This window comes from Leptodactylus fuscus, chromosome 1 (assembly GCF_031893055.1).
Source record: "Leptodactylus fuscus isolate aLepFus1 chromosome 1, aLepFus1.hap2, whole genome shotgun sequence".
NCBI lineage: Eukaryota > Metazoa > Chordata > Amphibia > Anura > Leptodactylidae > Leptodactylus > Leptodactylus fuscus.
This window is the reverse complement of record NC_134265.1, coordinates 203,201,971-203,218,483: the sequence shown is the minus strand read 5'-3', so window position 1 is coordinate 203,218,483 and position 16,513 is coordinate 203,201,971. Positions and strand designations below refer to the sequence as shown.

Below are 16,513 nucleotides of genomic sequence, written 5' to 3'. Positions count from 1 at the left end.
CTGTTTACCATTATAAAACCTATATGCTATATCTCAGTGCAGACTGATCTATATGCATAGGAGAAGCCCGCTGATAGAAATTGCAATGGCGTGTGAAATGATCATAACATTTAGACTTGTAAGATTTGTACAGTGCAACTTTTTTATAATTCTGGAACTGCTATGTAACTAATTGTTTTCTTTCCCACAGTCTATCTCTTGGAAGTGGCTTTTTGGGGCCACAGCCATAGCAATAGGAGGTGTAGCCCTTTCTGTTGTAATAGCTGCCCGCAATTAAGCCAGCTTTTTTGATTACAAGGACGGAAGCCATTTTGTGTATTGTGAAGATCTGGAAGCGTCAACAATTCTCCCACCTTCACTCTGAAAGAAATCCTGCTGAAGGTGCAGTGTACAATCGATAAAGAAATTCTATGTGATACTTATAAGATATTTTTCTGAACAGACGCCTCTTCATTTGTCCCTGTTATTTACTGTGAAACAGTGCACCTCTCTCATGGAGTTCTAGTGAAGCTATTGACGTGGGATGTGGCAGTAAAGCCAACTCCATTCATACAGTGCTTAATGTCTGTTTTTCTGACCAGAATCTGGATAATAAGAATGTAAGTGTAAATATTTAGAGACTGTTGTGGCCTGTGGGTACCTTCAGCAGATCCTGTAACTACACTATGACAGGCCAAGAGACTCTGCACTTCTCCTACCAGGTTACCTGAACATTGTAATCTTTCTGTGCACCTTTCTATCAAGTCCATATGGTAGATATAGACACAGTCACTGAAACTGAGGACACCACAGGCAGAACTCCAGGAAATATAGGTATCTCCCAGTAATGTTCCCTGTATATCAAAATTATTTTGAAAAGAAAAACTAGATGTATATTTATAAAGAGAGTGTAATATTGGCCTTCGCATACAACCTCAAGCATTCCTCCTGTGGCACGGACAACAAATCTAATGTTTACCTCTTGCTGGTAATTTAATGGGACCATCCACTCCGAGATTCTAGAAAACTCTGTGTGACCACGTTGTCATTAACCCCATCAGTCTGTCAATCCTCTGTACTTTTGAAGTTAGTATAATAGTAAGAAATGGACATTACTAACCTTTATTGGAAGTGTCAGAAAGTTCAGCCCAGTAAAGGGGTGGTACCACAAGTGAAACCTATCCGCTATCCACAGTATCTGGTGCATTGGGGTAAGTCCACTGCAGCCCCACCGATCATGAGAATGAATGAAGTGACAATGCTGTATTTAGCTTCTCTTTAACAGTCACACAAAACTTAAAGATTAGAGATGAGCGAACACTGTTCGGATCAGTCGATCCGAACAGCATGCTCCCATAGAAATGAATGGAAGCACCTGTGGCGCTGACGTTGCCGGCGTCAAAGGTGCTTCCATTCATTTCTATGGGAGCGTGCTGTTCGGATCGGCTGATCCGAACAGTGTTCGCTCATCTCTATTAAAGATGGGGACTCTGGATCCCTACTCATGATCAGTGTGGCTCTCAGCAGTCACATACCCGTCTGTGAAGTCACTTATCTCCTATCTTGTGAAGCACCCTTTTAAACTATTTAACTCAAAGAACCGTTTTATAGGTGATCCTATAAGATGGCATTGCAGAAAACACATCAGCAGCAGGGCTGCTTAGTTATCCCAAAGAAGTAAGCATCAATAGAACTGTTATACAGGCCCTTTATTACCAAGTTCTGATAGGTCTGCTAGACAACTTGTTCCGAACTGCTACATTGCCTAGATCTTGTTATATTTGGGGATGGAATCTGTTGATTGTTTGTATGTATCGTAACTGAGACCATTTTAGAGATAACATTATATATGTTAATTAAGTTATATTGTTTTCATTTTACTGGTTAATAAACCTGATTAAGTTGTTTAATTATTCACGGTTCGTGACGTGTTGTGCTATTTATTTTTGACTTTTGAAAATGTCTTCCGGGAATGCCCCAAGTGCAATATAGGCCTTTCAGGCCTCAGTTGAAAACCTTCATGCAGGATGTGGCGCACTATGTTCCTCCCTACCTACCTCCTGTGGAAATCGGGGAATCTTAACATGGTCCTTGGGGTGCTTAAGGACCCCCCTATTAAGCCACGGTGTCAGATTTCTCTTAGTCTTCTTTCTTTAATGGTTGTTTTCCTGGTGGCTGTCACATTCAACCACAGGGTCTCTGAGCTGGCTGCCCTGTCTTGAAAGTTTCCTTTTCTTGTTATTTAAAAGGACAAGGTTATCCTCCATTCTCCTCGTTTTTTCCTCCCCAATGGCGTTTCCTTTTTCCACATCAACAAGGATATTGTCAGGCCTTCCTTTTATTGTTTAGATTAGTGTAGGAATTACATTTTACCCTGAACAAACCCTTAAAGGGGTTGGCCACTTTCACACCAATATTGACAAACAAACAAATGTACAATAAAAAGATATAGTTTTCCAATACACTTTCTGTATCAATTCTTCAGTTTTCTAGATCTCTACTTGTCATTCATTGTTACTTCTAGAGGATAAAACTCTGACCATGGTCATGTGATTTACGGTCCATGGTCATGTGATGAGCACACAGGTGCCGCTCGTTATAGTCAGAGCACAGTAATCAGACATCTGCCTGGTAATCAGCTGTGCACCTGTGTGCTCATCACATGACTATGGACCGTAAATCACATGACCATGGTCAGACTTTTATCCACTAGAAGTAACAGAATGAATGACAGCAAGTAGAGATCTAGAAAACCGTGAGGAATTGATACAGAAAGTATATTGGAAAATTGTATATCTTTTTATTATACACTACTAGTTGGCGGTGGCGTTGAACCGCTTATGTGTGTTGTCCCCCCATCTCTGCCCCCAGTTTCTTGTCCCCCCATCTGTGTCCCCCCCCAATCTCTGCCCACAGTTTCTTGTCCCCCCATCTCTGCCCCCAGTTTCTTCTCCCCCCGTCTCTGCCCCCAGCTTCATGTCCCCCCATCTCTGGCCCCAGTTTCTTGTCCCTCCATCTCTGCCTCCAGTCTCTTGTCCCCCCCCCCCCCCCATCTCTGCCCCCAGCTTCATGTCCCCCTCCTACATCGGCCCCAGTGTAGTAGCACTCATCTTGGCCACGCTCCCTCGCCGCTGCTTTCTCCGCTCGCTTAGTGCATATAGTTCGCGGGCTGCTGCCTCTGTGGCAGAGCGAGGCCCCTGCGTCAGGTTGCTATGACGCCGGGCCGCGCTCTGCTGCATATACAACACACACAGGCAGCAGCGCGCAAACTATGTGCACTGAGTGAGCGGCAGGGGAACGTGGCCAAGGTGAGTGCTACTACACTGGGGCCGATGTCGGAGGGGGGCATGAAGCGGGGGAACGTGGTTGATCCCTGGGGACACCCCCCTCCCCCGCTGCACTGACCTGTATGTGGAGTGTCGGGTGCAGCAGCTTCCTCTGTCCGCGATGTGTGCAGGTGGCCTAGTATAGCTGCGGCTCAAGGACGATGTGGGCTGCCGCCATCTTGTTCACTGTGTCCCTGCTCAATCGGCACACCCACATTCAGCCCCCAACCTATGGTGCTGCAGCCCTGGCTCTATAGCCCGCCCACAGCCTGCCTTGCACCAATAGGAGGTGCGTGGACATCCCAGCGCTGGCAGAATGCCAGCTTCTACAGCCGAGCCCGGAGGTGTCTTTGGAGGGTCACGGTGGCGATTTGGGATGAGTGACCCACATTTTAAGTAGCCTACTACCTTTTCCTGGCAAGTGTGTGTGTGTTTGTAATCTCCCCAAAATCCATTCAGCCGTTTGGCTGTGATTGAGGAACAAACATCCAAACACACAAACCCACAAACTTTCACCTTTTATTAATAGGATTTGTTTGTCAATATTGGTCTGAAAGTGGTCAACTTAGAAGTAACTCAGCCTGAAAAATGGAAAACAAACCAATTTTAAAGGGAGACTCATTGGGAAAACCCATTTCTAACTAAACAAATGCCTGAATAGCCTTTAACCCCTTCCCACTGATGGCATTTTTTGATTTTCGTTTTTGACAACCCCCTTCCAAAGCCCATAACTTATTTTTTTTTTCTGCTCTCAAAGCCATATGAGGTCTTAATGGTTGCGGGCCAAACTTTTCTGCATTATGCTACCATTAATTATTCTGACAAAAACAACCAAACAAGAGTACAACAGACACTCAGCATAAATGTCACTGATACTATGACACAAATTCAGTTTAATATAGTAATATTTATTAATGAACAATAAGAAAATCACATACAAAAGGGAAAAGGAGGATGCAGTACTCATACATGATGATGGAGTTGGCACAGCCGTGTCCACATAATTCCCTGTAACAATCTCAGGGCTCATTCACATCTGCGTTCTCCTCTCTGTACTGCAGGTTTCCGTTTCCTGCATAAAACAGAGCAGGATACGGAAACCTGCAGGAGTCTTTCTCACCCATTCATTTGAATGTGTGAGAGAGATGTCCGGCTGTGAGTGGCGGTGAGCGTTTTATGCTCTCCGCCGCGAAACCGGGTTTTATAATCCGGACACAGAGTCGGACATGTAGTACTCTGTGTCCACATTAAAAAAAATCCGGTTTCGCGGCGGAGAGCATAAAACGCTCACCACCGCTCACGGCCGCACCCGGTCTGTGGTTTCCGTCTTCTGGCATGCAGAAGACGGAAACCACAGAATGGACAGCTGAACGCAGGTGTGAACCTAGCGTCATAAGTATATAGCATGGGGATTCAACTCTTAGTAAAGTAGTATACATGTGGTACCATACTATAGTCCATAATCAACATGAAATATACGTATACATAGAAGTTGTACTAGCAGAGTTGCACAATAACCATGCCAAGGGGTAAGTATGCATGTATACATAAAGTCCTACAAATCATCAAAGTCAATATATAAGATGTAATTCCTTACCCATAATAGTGTACACAGGTGTAAGCGCCGGCTCCCACCCATTATTCTGTATAATGTACTGGGAAGCTGGGGTGGATTTGAAGAAAAAGCGCATTTGTGGGCGCAACTTTATGGGCTTCGTTTTTGTGGTGTTTACTTTGCAGACAAAGTGACATGTCACCTGTATTCTATGTTTCGGTACGATTGTGGGGATACCAAATTTAAATGGTTTTATTTACATTTTAACCCCTTAATAAAAATCCAAAACTGTGGCAATTTTTTTTTTTCTCTAAAAGTCGCCATATTCTAAATGCCAATAAAACGAAAAATTTCCTCATTAAAACACCTACCGTACTACTTGAGAAGACTGATATATATTGTGGGGATTCATTGGGGGACACTCAACTGCAGTTGTTTGCAGCTGAATAGGCCTCCAGGAACAGCAGATTTTTCCTGAGCTGCAAGCCCACACTGGATTTCCATAACTAGTTCATCTTCACTGGAAAGCCCATTTAAGCAGAGGATACATTTCTCCAAGTTACTTACCTCCCTGACTGGATCCAGGAAAAAAAGTTGGAGGACTTACTGGGAGGCAGCACTGCTCACTAGTTGCATCTTACAGGAGCTTCGGCGTGGTGGCCTACTGTTGGCTTTCTTCAGCCATCCCCACTTACCTACTAGATAAGCAGAGGACAAGGTTCAGCCATTGGGGACTTGCTCTCCTCGCTCCCTGGCAGTTACAGCTAGTCTGGTGCTGACATCGGTTTAGATCACCTTGGGCACCATCTTGGAATCGGTGGATTTCAGGTCAAGTGTTCCACCACTGCAACTGCCAGTGACACCTTAGCTTCACAACATGCTTGGCCACAAAAGTCCGCAGCCAAGTAACCTCTCGGCCCTACCATCTGTTCTGTAACTGACAGTGACCACCATCACTCTAGTGCAGACTCCCTTGTTATATGCTCTTCTTCATACAGTCAGTGTTGTTTCTATTCTCATACTACGACTGTTCTATGCTGTGCAACCACCAGGTGGAGCTATTAAACCATTCTTATGGGACTTTTCTAATGTTTTTACATTGAGATGTGACAATTTTGATTTCTGGTGTCTCATGTATTTTGGCAACAAGGTTCTGCTGGTTACTCTCCTTCAATTTTAAATCTAGCATTAACCTCATGGGGCGTTACATGAACAAAACCAACACTTAAACAAGAGGCTTCCTCAACAGGATTAGCTGAAGCGTCTCCAACCCCTGAATCTCCTAGCTAACTGGCAACGGCACAGGCCATTATTATTATTATTTATTTATATAGCACCATTAATTCCATGGTGCTTTACATTTGGCCATAGCCAATATATTGATCACTGGTATTTATGCAAGGTTATGGACCTTTCAATCCTCTCTGGACAAAACTGCTTTGAAGTCATGGACCCCAGAAAATAGCGTATTGTAGTCAGAACAGTGAGGACTTTAGTTTTACCTCTGATACTTAATTGGCTGAGACCACTACAACCAACAAAGCTCTTCAAGAAACAATAGATAAGCCAGAGAATTGCAGCCATATGAACAATCTTAGACTCATAGCAGTACCTGAATCTGTTAAAGGGTAACTAAACTTTCACACAACTTCTGATTTTTTGGCAGAATTTGTGTCATTAATAAATTTTGTAATATACTTAACAAATTTCGTCTCCATTCTGTGAAATCCAGCATTTGTTATATTCCTCCCATTGCTTTTGTATTGAGCGCTGTTGTTGGCTCTCATTGAGTAATTGTGTATGGAGTATGGGCTGTTTAAAATGTAAATAAAATAAAAGATTTTTTTATTCGAATGTTCACAATAAACTCTCCACACCACTATTGGTTAATTCTTTCATTTCTCTCTCATTTGATTAAACCCTCTTTGCAGACAACTGTGTTAGAGGTCAGTGTACTGTCCGTGTTTTTCCCGGATACCACACTGACCCAGTCATTTCTATGGGCCTGTGCACATTACCGTGAATTACACAGTCACGTCTGCGGGCCAAAAGTCCGGGCCGCAAACAATGGAACAGGTCCAATTCCTGTCTGATTTTGCAGCCATGCTTCCACAGCTCCTATTCGTGGAATGAAAGGGTGATGTCCTTGTGTCACCCCTGTGCCGGCTGTGTCCCCTTCATTCATGGCCGACGGTTAGCACACCCAGCTAAGACGGCTGAAACTTCTGCCATTGCCATTTCAGATCATGCCTCAACTATATTTACATCTTCCTTAAAAGACCCCATATTCCGTGCTAGGAGGTTGCGTTTCCTCACTTACTTTTAGTCCTCTGAGGAGTTTAGGACCTTTTACTGAGATAATGGTAAACTTTGTACTGATGAGAATATTTCCAGTGTTGACGATATTTAACTGTTTTGGGTGATATCAAGAGCAGCCTTTCTTTGGAGGCAACCATCTCACAGCTACCTGTCAGCAATATCTCCTAGCTTATTCTCATAGTAATAGACAGAATTATCTGGATACTAAATCCACATTTGATTTGCTTTCTTGTGAGCTTGTCTTCAGTTCTAATATAATAAAAAAGCGGGGGAGACTTATGGCCGAACCATGCCGGAAAACTACCGGACTACTACTAGTGAAGTGCGAAAAAATTAGGACAGGTTCAGATAACTTTGCTAACTGATAAGACCTTGATATTAAAAGAAATTCATAAATTTTATATAGACCTATACAAGACCGCTCTGGATGGTCTGGGGAAAAAAATGTATCGTAAAACAGGCAGACTCCCCTAAATTATCAGCGGAACAATGGAATAGCTTAGATTCCCATATAACTAAGGAGGAAATTGCATAAGCCATTCAAACATTAAAATTGACTAAATCCCCAGGTCCAGGTGGGTTTCTCTAATGAATATCATAAACGTCTTTCCCCACAATAATGCCCCTTTGCAGATGACCGTGGCATAGGTCAGTGAGCTATTCGGGTTTTTCTTGGATAGCACACTGACCCATTCATTTGTATTAGCCCACGCACATGACCTTGTACTACACAGATCAGTTTGCGGGCAGATAGTCGTGTGCAATTAGCCTTACTCCCTTATTTACATACTTTATTCAATAGCATTCTTACTACTTAACCAATTAAAACCACAGATCGCCACACAAAGAATAAGTTCAACCAACTCTGTCAACAGAAAAATAAAAAATATTACACATCTCAGAAGATGGTGATGCAAAAATAATTGATTTATTTTTGTTGGATTATTTTGTGTCCAAGGAAAAAAAACGGACACCAGGCGGAGAGGCTGAAACCGCGCACGGGCGGTCACCTTTGAAAACCCATTCAAATGAATGGGTTTTTAAAACCGACCACTTGCAAGTAGTCTGCTGTCCGGTTTCCCCAGGGTTTAAAGAGGACACCCTGGAGCGGACAGCAGCGGCAGTGTGAACTCTGCTTTAGAGCTTACAAGGTAAAAGAAAGCAGACGAGACACCGCCCCCCTTTGTTTGGGCACAGCCAGGCACAGAAGGGAATGAGCACCATGTGGTTTTTGGAGCGTAGATTTAGATGGTTTGGATTTTGGGCACCACGGCACTTTTGAAAAGCCCTGAAATGCCAGTAAAGTGGAATCCTCTGACATGTTATAATGTCCAAGATAAATTAAAGAATTAGTAAAAAGATGATGTTAATATAAAGCAGGGATATGGTAGATAATACTTATTAATGTATTTGGGTGGTATGACTGTCTGAAAAGCAAAGCATAACACATTTTGAAAATTGTGATTTGTTTTCAAATTTATTTTGAATAAAAAAAATGGACACACTTTTGGATAAAGGCTTGACACTGATGCGACAGAAGAGGTGGTCCGGAGAAGGAGGCAGAGGCATCGCTGGAGAGTTTTCGGACAGTACAGGGGACGACCCCAGTGCTATTTGAGCGTAGGGGAACACCCCCAGTGCTGTCTGAAAACTCATTTACATAAGGAAGAAAGAAGATATTTCTCAGGAACGGAGGTGCGGATCAGAATAATAAAGGTAAGAGAAGAATAACTTTTCTTAAGGCTATTCCTACATGTACTTGTACTTCTATCTAATGATACAATCCCTTTATACAAAAAGTCTTGGAGATGGGAATGGGATGTTCAGATAACAGAGGATGCAAGTCTAAGATCATTGCCGGAATGGAGAGGACGGTTAAGGCAGAGAGTGACGAGGGAGGAGATGTAGGAAAGTGCAGCAATATCGAGAGATTTATGGGTTAGTGTGATAATTTTATAATGTATTCTATGGTGGACGGGCAACCAGTGCAGTTACCAACAGAAGGTAGATGGATCTGTTTACCGAGTCTGTCGGCTACATTCAAGACAGATTGTAGAGTGTAGAGTTTAGTAAGAAGAACTCAAATCAGAAAAGAATTGCAATAGTGAAAATGAGAGAATCAAAGCAACAATGAGGGGTTTTGGTGTTTTCACGGTGAGAAAAGGGGGAATTCTAGAAATGAGGTGCAGGTGGCAAGTGTCTAAATATGTGGGATATAGGCGAGATCTGAGTCAAATACAACCCTAAGACAATGGGCATGCTGCCTCGGTGTAATAGTAAGGCCACAGACAGAAATGGAGAGAACACGCTTAGGTCGGTTAGTGGATGGAGGGAACACAAGAAATTCACAAATTTTATATAGACCTATACAAGACTACTCTGGATGGTCTGGAAAAAAAAAAATGTATCTTAAAACAGGCAGACTCTCCTAAATTATCAGCGGAACAATGGCATAGCTTAGATTCCCATATAACTAAGGAGGAAATTGCATAAGCCATTCAATCATTAAAATTGACTATATCCCCAGGTCCAGGTGGGAAGGGGTTAATATTGAATAAACTAAGTGATATGTTCAGAACATCCTGCGGCCACAGATGTTTTCTCTCATGGCAAGGCTTCCAATTGGCATTTTTCAGCAGGATAATGCTCACCTACACAGCAAGAATTTACCTGGACTGTCAGATTGCACTTCCTTGGTCTGCCTAATTGCCAGATTTATTGCCAGTTGAGCATTTATAGGACTATCTGGGACGCTAGCTTCAGCAGCCTATGAATATGCAGGGTCTGTTGGCAAATGTACTAGAGATTTCTTGCAATTGTAAAATTTTCTCCAATAAACTCACCTTGTCACGTTTAACCCCTTACTGATTATTATTTTTTTGTTTTATTTCACTGAGTGAATAACAATTTTTTTTTAAATAAAAAATGCTTCATTCTTCATTTCTCAGACTGATTTACTTCTAAGAGGATAGGTGGCCTTCTCCTCTCCATAGACTTGTGTGGTTGGATATAGGTGTTATTAGAGATGAGAATTTGAGAAAAGGAGAAGGAAACATTGTTCTTTATTAAGATATATTGCAAAGTTTATTATATTTACCGCTATTTGTTTCTGAAACATTGTTTCATAATTGGAGGTATGCTTTAAACAATCATATTGTACATAAAGAATTATTAACAGGCATATAAAAATGACAATATATACAATGCTTCATAAAAATTATACAGAATGTTATGTATACTAAATAAATATAATTGGTCATTATATACAAATGAAAGTAAGTGTAAGATGAATGAGTGACACCAATGAAATGTGTGAAAAAAATTTAAAGCAGTTTAGAGCTCAGGATGCATCAAGCACACAATTGTCATGTTAAATGTTAAGTACATACTTTTCAATTGACACTCTAGCATTCCATTTTGTTAGGAATACAAATTAGTCATGAACATAGATGTGAGATATGCTACTTCTGATGCTGTCACCCATGTCTAGTACCTGTATCCATATCTCTAAACAGTCTCAGATTCAGTCTGAATATCCTGGATTTTGAGTCTAGGGAAGCAGGATGTGTGTTCCAGTTTCAACTCATCTGTCATCCAGACACAGCGCTTAGTCCCAAGTGATGCAGGGAGCCTTAGTGTATCTTCACATGATGGAATTTTTCTTAGCTGAAAAATTCTGCTTCAGGAATTTTTCCTAGTAGAAAAATTCAGCTTAGCAATATAAGCACTTTTACCAAAATTCTGCCACATAATTTGGTAATGCCCACTAGAGGTTAGCCAAGGCCGCGTGGCATAGAAAAACCTCCACCTATCACTCTTCCGGGTGCTATTTTATGCCTTTACTGTACAGTTTAGCCATGTATAAAGCTGGACCATCAAGGACCTCATGAGGCTCAGGAGCCAGATCTACATGATCACCAGCCCTTGGATCCACCTATGCATCAGGCACAATAATAAAAGTGGACGTGGAGGAAGAAGATGATTCTAATAATAGTTAATATCCTCTGTCAACAAATATGATAGGTACATTTCTTTAATATTTTTCTTTTGAAATCTATTTTTTTATGTATCTCTTTCTATGTATTCTTAATATTTTCTGTACTTAACTTGCTGGAAATTTAGATAGTGTCGCCTAGGGAGAGTTATGCATCCCTTAATTTCCAATTCCAGTTTGGTAAATCCACCTTGTTCAGTATTGGATGAGGCCTTCTCACTAATGACTAGAGGAAGACGATTTATTACAAGCTGGGTTTGACCTGAATTTTTCATATTATTTGGGTTACACATACTTTGAATTCAACTGTGTTATCACCTTGTTCTCTACTCTGCATTCCCGCTAGCCCCCATTCAAGTAGCCTCAAAATGAGGTCAACTAATTGCCTAGTTATAGACTATACCCCACCTTTTCATATCCTTTAATAAAAATAAATTCTTATTAAAATTATAAATTATCTATCTATTCTATTTTAATACATGGTTAAGCTAAATTTTTAATTTACATTATATAAAGGGTCTATCTGATGTTAACATATTTATGGCCTATGCTATGGCCTATCCTTAATTATCTGATTGGTGGGGGCCAACAGCCATCGCACGGACCAAATGGCTTTATAAAATTATTTCCAGTGCCATCTTATGAACAATACAGGGCCAGAAGTAGAAAGTTCAGTTCTGTGAATAGTACCTGTCACTGTAGCTCAGCTTCTATTGAAATCAGAGACCATTAGTGTAAGTACCAAAATCAAAATAATTAAATAAATTAGACCAGACCACATGTTTAGTTTAAACCAAGCCCCAAAATAACCCCGACTACACCCAGAAAATCCCTGCCTAATATAAAAAAAACTATATACAAAACCTGTCACCACCTAGACTGATAAAAAAGTATAGTTATATTTAGTGAATATAGGGATTAACCATAGAACTGCCCTTTGAGCTGGATGGCTCACTACAGGCAACTGAAATTTAGTCCAGGAGCTGAAATCTATAAGCTGCCATAGATTTCAGGGATCATTTGCGCCAGTACACCGATGTAAATTATATTAAAATGTTATACTAATCCCAAGCCACTTTCATGAAAGTTTTGTGGGAGGAGCAAAAACACCAGTTGGAGTTTAACCCCTTCCCGACCCATGTGGTACTATTACCACATGGATGTCTAGTGCTTCACGACCGATGTGGTAATAGTACCACATGGATGTAAACAATCCCCGCAACGCAGTGCGGGTGTTCTTGGAGCAGGTGTTAGTTGTATCTGACACCTAACATCCTGCTCCATCCCCTCCATCAGACATGAGTGCTGATTTTGGGTTTTAACCCGTTGATTGCCGTGATCAAACATGATCACGGCAAACAACGGGTTGCCCGATCTTGTAGGGATCCCCGGCACCCCCCGCTGCGAGATCGGGGGGTGCTGGTATCCCTACCATGTAGCCAGGGGTCTGATTAGTCACCCCTGGCAGTCCTGAGTCCCACTTACCTTTCTTATCCTGTGCGGGATCTCCTGAAGCTGAGTGTCCCGTCCGTCTGCACGAGCCGAGCTTCACTTCCTGTTTACAGAGTGATAACGTGCAGGCTCTTACTGAAGCCTGTGACTCACTCTGTAAACAGGATCAGTGATGCAAGCTTCACTCATGCAAGTGTCCCATAGGGACACATGAAAAAGTTAAAAAAAAAAAAGTGGAAAAAAAAAAAAAGTGTTTTGAAACAATTAATAAAGTTATCAAGCCCCAAAAACCCTTTTTTTCTATAGAAAATGAATTATAAAAAAAAACAACTAAAAATTAATAAAAACAATACATATTTGGTATCGCCGTGTCCGTAACAATCTGTACAATAAAACTGAAACAATATTTAATGTACACGGTGAATGACGGAAAAAAAAAAACGGAAAAAAACCCGCCGGAAGTAGTGATTTTTCGCCATCTCACCTTACAGAATGTGCTATAAAAAGTGATCAAAAAGTCAAATGCACCTCACAACAGTACCAATAAAAAGCACACATTGTCCCGCAAAAAATAAGCCCCCAACCAACACTGTCAAGCGAAAAATAAAAATGTTACGTCTCTCAGAAGATGGCGATGCAAAAAACATTGATTTATGTCTCCAAATGTGTTTTTGTTCTGCAGAATTAGTTACGCATAAAAAAATTATATAAATGAGGTATCGCCGTAACCGTACCGACCCACAGAATAAAGATAATATGTTACTTATACTGTACGCTGCATGGCGAAAAATTTACAAGGTAAAACGCAATACCGGAATTGATTTTTTTTATTTAAATCCAGCAAAAAAAGAGTTAATAAAATGTATTCAGTAAGTTGTAGGCACCCAAAAATGGTGTCATTACAAAATACATCTCATCCCGCAAACAACAAGCCCTTATATGGCTGCGTCACCAGAAAAGTAAAGAAAATATAGCATCTAGTAATGCAAGAATAAAAACCCGCAAAAATCGCCAAATCATTAGAATACAACTGGCGGCGTCAGGAAGGGAATATATAAGCTGTGCGAGCGAATATCAGGGGACACCCCAGATTTAGAGCTTACGAGGGAAAATATACCAGAAGTGACCCCAAAGTGACCCCCAGAGTGACTCCCCCAATTATAGGAGCTACTGGGACCTAGTAGGAAATTCGGTGTTTGCAATGTCCTCCGCACAGCTTATATATTCACTCTTCGCCATCCGCTGTGCAGTCACGTCTGGGATACTAATACTCACTACACCCCCTGATAAATTCTTTGAGGGGTGCAGTTTTCAAACTGGGGTCACACCTTTGGGGAATCCACTTTTCTGGTACCCTACAGGCTCTACAAACATGACATGGTGTCCAGATACCAAACATCTGAATCTGCGCTCCAAAAGCTGCATCGCGCTCCTTCCCTTCTGCGCCCTGCTGTGTGCCCAAACTGCATTTTATGCCACATATATGACACATGTATGATACTGGTGTACCCCGGATAATGCACGTAATGTCATATGTGGGTATAAATTGATATTAGGGCACAGCCAGACACAGAAGGGAAGAAGGGTTATTGGGTTTTTGTAGCACAGACTTAGACGGTTTGTTTGTTTTTTTTTTTTGGATGCCATGACACTTTTGCAGTGACCCTAAAATTGCCCTTACAGAATGGGGTCACTTCTTGGGGAATTCCAGTTCACTGGCACCTCCAGGGCTCTGCAAAAACATCATGGCACCCAGAAAGTCCCTCTAAATCTGTACCCCAAAAGCTAAAAAGCGCAGTGCTCCTTCCCTTCTGAGCCCTGCTATGTGCCCAAGCAGCAGTTTATACCTACATATATAATTTTTTGCCCCTCAGGATGGCCCACTTAATAGTTTTAGGAGTGCAGGTCTCTGACAACACGAAGTGGGTGCAACGTATTGGGCACCGAAATGGCAGATTTCTTTAAAAATTAAAATTTTCATTTTGTACATTAATTTTTGGGAAGCATTTTTAGGCTCAAAATGATAATACCCCTTTATTCATTCCTTGACAGGTGTAGTTTCTAAAATGGGGTCACTTTTGAGGGGTTTCCATTGTATTGGTACTTTAGGGGCTCTGCAAATGCGACATGGCACCAAAAAACTGCCCTCAAAAGCCAAATAGCCCTCTTTCCATTCTGAGCCCCGCCATGTTCCCATACAGCAGATTATGGCCACATATGGGGTATTGCCATGTTCAGGAGACATTGTGTGACAAACTGGGGGGCTTTTAATTCTCTAACTACTTGTAAAAATTAAAAATATGGCGCTAAATGGACGATTTATTGGAAAAAAGTAATTTTTCATTTTCACATCTCAATGGTAAAAAAAAATCTGTGAAACACCTGTAGGGTCCAAGTGCTCACTAAACCCCTTGATAAATTCCTTGAGGGGTCTAGTTTTCAAAATGGGGTCATTTGGGGAGGGGGGTTCCACTGTTCTAGCACTTCAGGGGCTTTGCAAATGCAACATGGTGCCTGAAATAGATTTCAGCTAAATTTGCCCTCTAAAATCCCAATAGCGATCCTTCAGCTCTGGACCTTACAGTGTGCCCATACATCACTTTACATCCACATAAGGGGCATTTCTGTAGTTGGGAGAAAATGCTTGACAATTTTTGGGGTGCATTTTCTCTTTTAACCCCTTGTGGAAATGCAAAATTTGGGGTTAAAGCAACATTTTATAGCAAAAAATGTCACTTTTCCTTTTGTTGGGCCAATTCTGTTACACTCCTGTAGGGTCAAAGTGCTCACTATACCCCTTAGTAAATTCTTTGAGGGGTATAGTTTCCAAAATGGGGTCACATTTGGGGGTTTCCACTGTTTTGGCACCTTGGGAGCTCTGCAAACGGGACATGGTGCCTGAAAAGTATTGTTCCAAAATCTGGCCTACGAAATCCAATTAGCGCTCCATCCGCTCTGAGAGCGACCGTGTGCCGTACATTAGGGTACCAGCACATATTGGGTATTGTCGTGTTCGGGAGAAATTTTGTAACAAAATGTGGGGTGCAATTTTTCCTTTAACCCCTTGTGAAGATGAAAAATTTGGGGCTACAGTGACATTTTATTATAAAAAAAAGTAATTTTTCATTTTCACATCTCAATGGTAAAAAAATCTGTGAAACACCTGTAGGGTCCAAGGGCTCACTGTACCCCTTGATAAATTCCTTGAGGGGTCTAGTTTCCAAAATGGGGTGACATTTTGGGGGTTTCCACTGTTTTGGCACCTTGGGGGCTTTGCAAACGGGACATGGCGCCTGAAAAGTATTGTAGCAAAATCTGGCCTACAAAATCCAATTAGCGCTCCATCCGTTCTGAGAGCGATCGTGTGCCCGTACATTAGGGTACCAGCACATATGGGGTATTGTCGTGTTCGGGAGAAATTGTGTAACAAAATATGGGGTGCAGTTTCTCCTTTAACCCTTAGTAAATGTGTAAATTCTAGGGCTAAATGAATATATTAGTGACAGAAATTGAAAAATGTAAATTTGACCTCCATTTTGTTGTAATTGTTGTGAAATGCTGAAAGGGTTAAGAAACTTTCTAACTGCTGTTTTGGATTCTTTCAGGAGTGCAGTTTTTAGAATGGAGTGATTTTCGGGGGGTTTTATTAGAGAGGCCTTTCAAGTACCCTTCAGAACTGAACTGGTCCCTTGAAAAATGTGTTTTGGAAATTTTCTTGAAAATTTGGAAAATTACTGCTTGACTTGTAAGCCTTATAATATCTGAAAAAAATGAAAGGGTGATTAAAATTTGATTGCTACATAAATCAGAGACATGGTTAATTATATTTATGAAAAAATTTGGGTAGTATGGATTTCTATTTGAAAGGCTTGCAAGTTCAAAGTTTGA

At 41.3% G+C, this 16,513-nt stretch overlaps 2 protein-coding genes across 4 annotated transcripts in view; one reads left to right on the top strand and one right to left on the bottom strand.

Annotated features, from left to right (window-relative positions):
• The window catches only part of FKBP8 (FKBP prolyl isomerase 8), a 35,331-nt gene extending 34,067 nt beyond the window's left edge, over positions 1-1,264 (top strand). For all 3 annotated transcript variants that reach the window (XM_075282210.1, XM_075282193.1, XM_075282201.1), the window contains exon 9: positions 191-1,264. In XM_075282210.1, the coding sequence (XP_075138311.1) occupies positions 191-277 (87 nt within the window). In that variant the 3' untranslated portion in view covers positions 278-1,264. The remainder of the gene's footprint in view (positions 1-190) is intronic.
• SSBP4 (single stranded DNA binding protein 4) overlaps positions 1-16,513 on the bottom strand; it is a 584,851-nt gene that overhangs the window by 111,199 nt on the left and 457,139 nt on the right. The window lies entirely within an intron of this gene.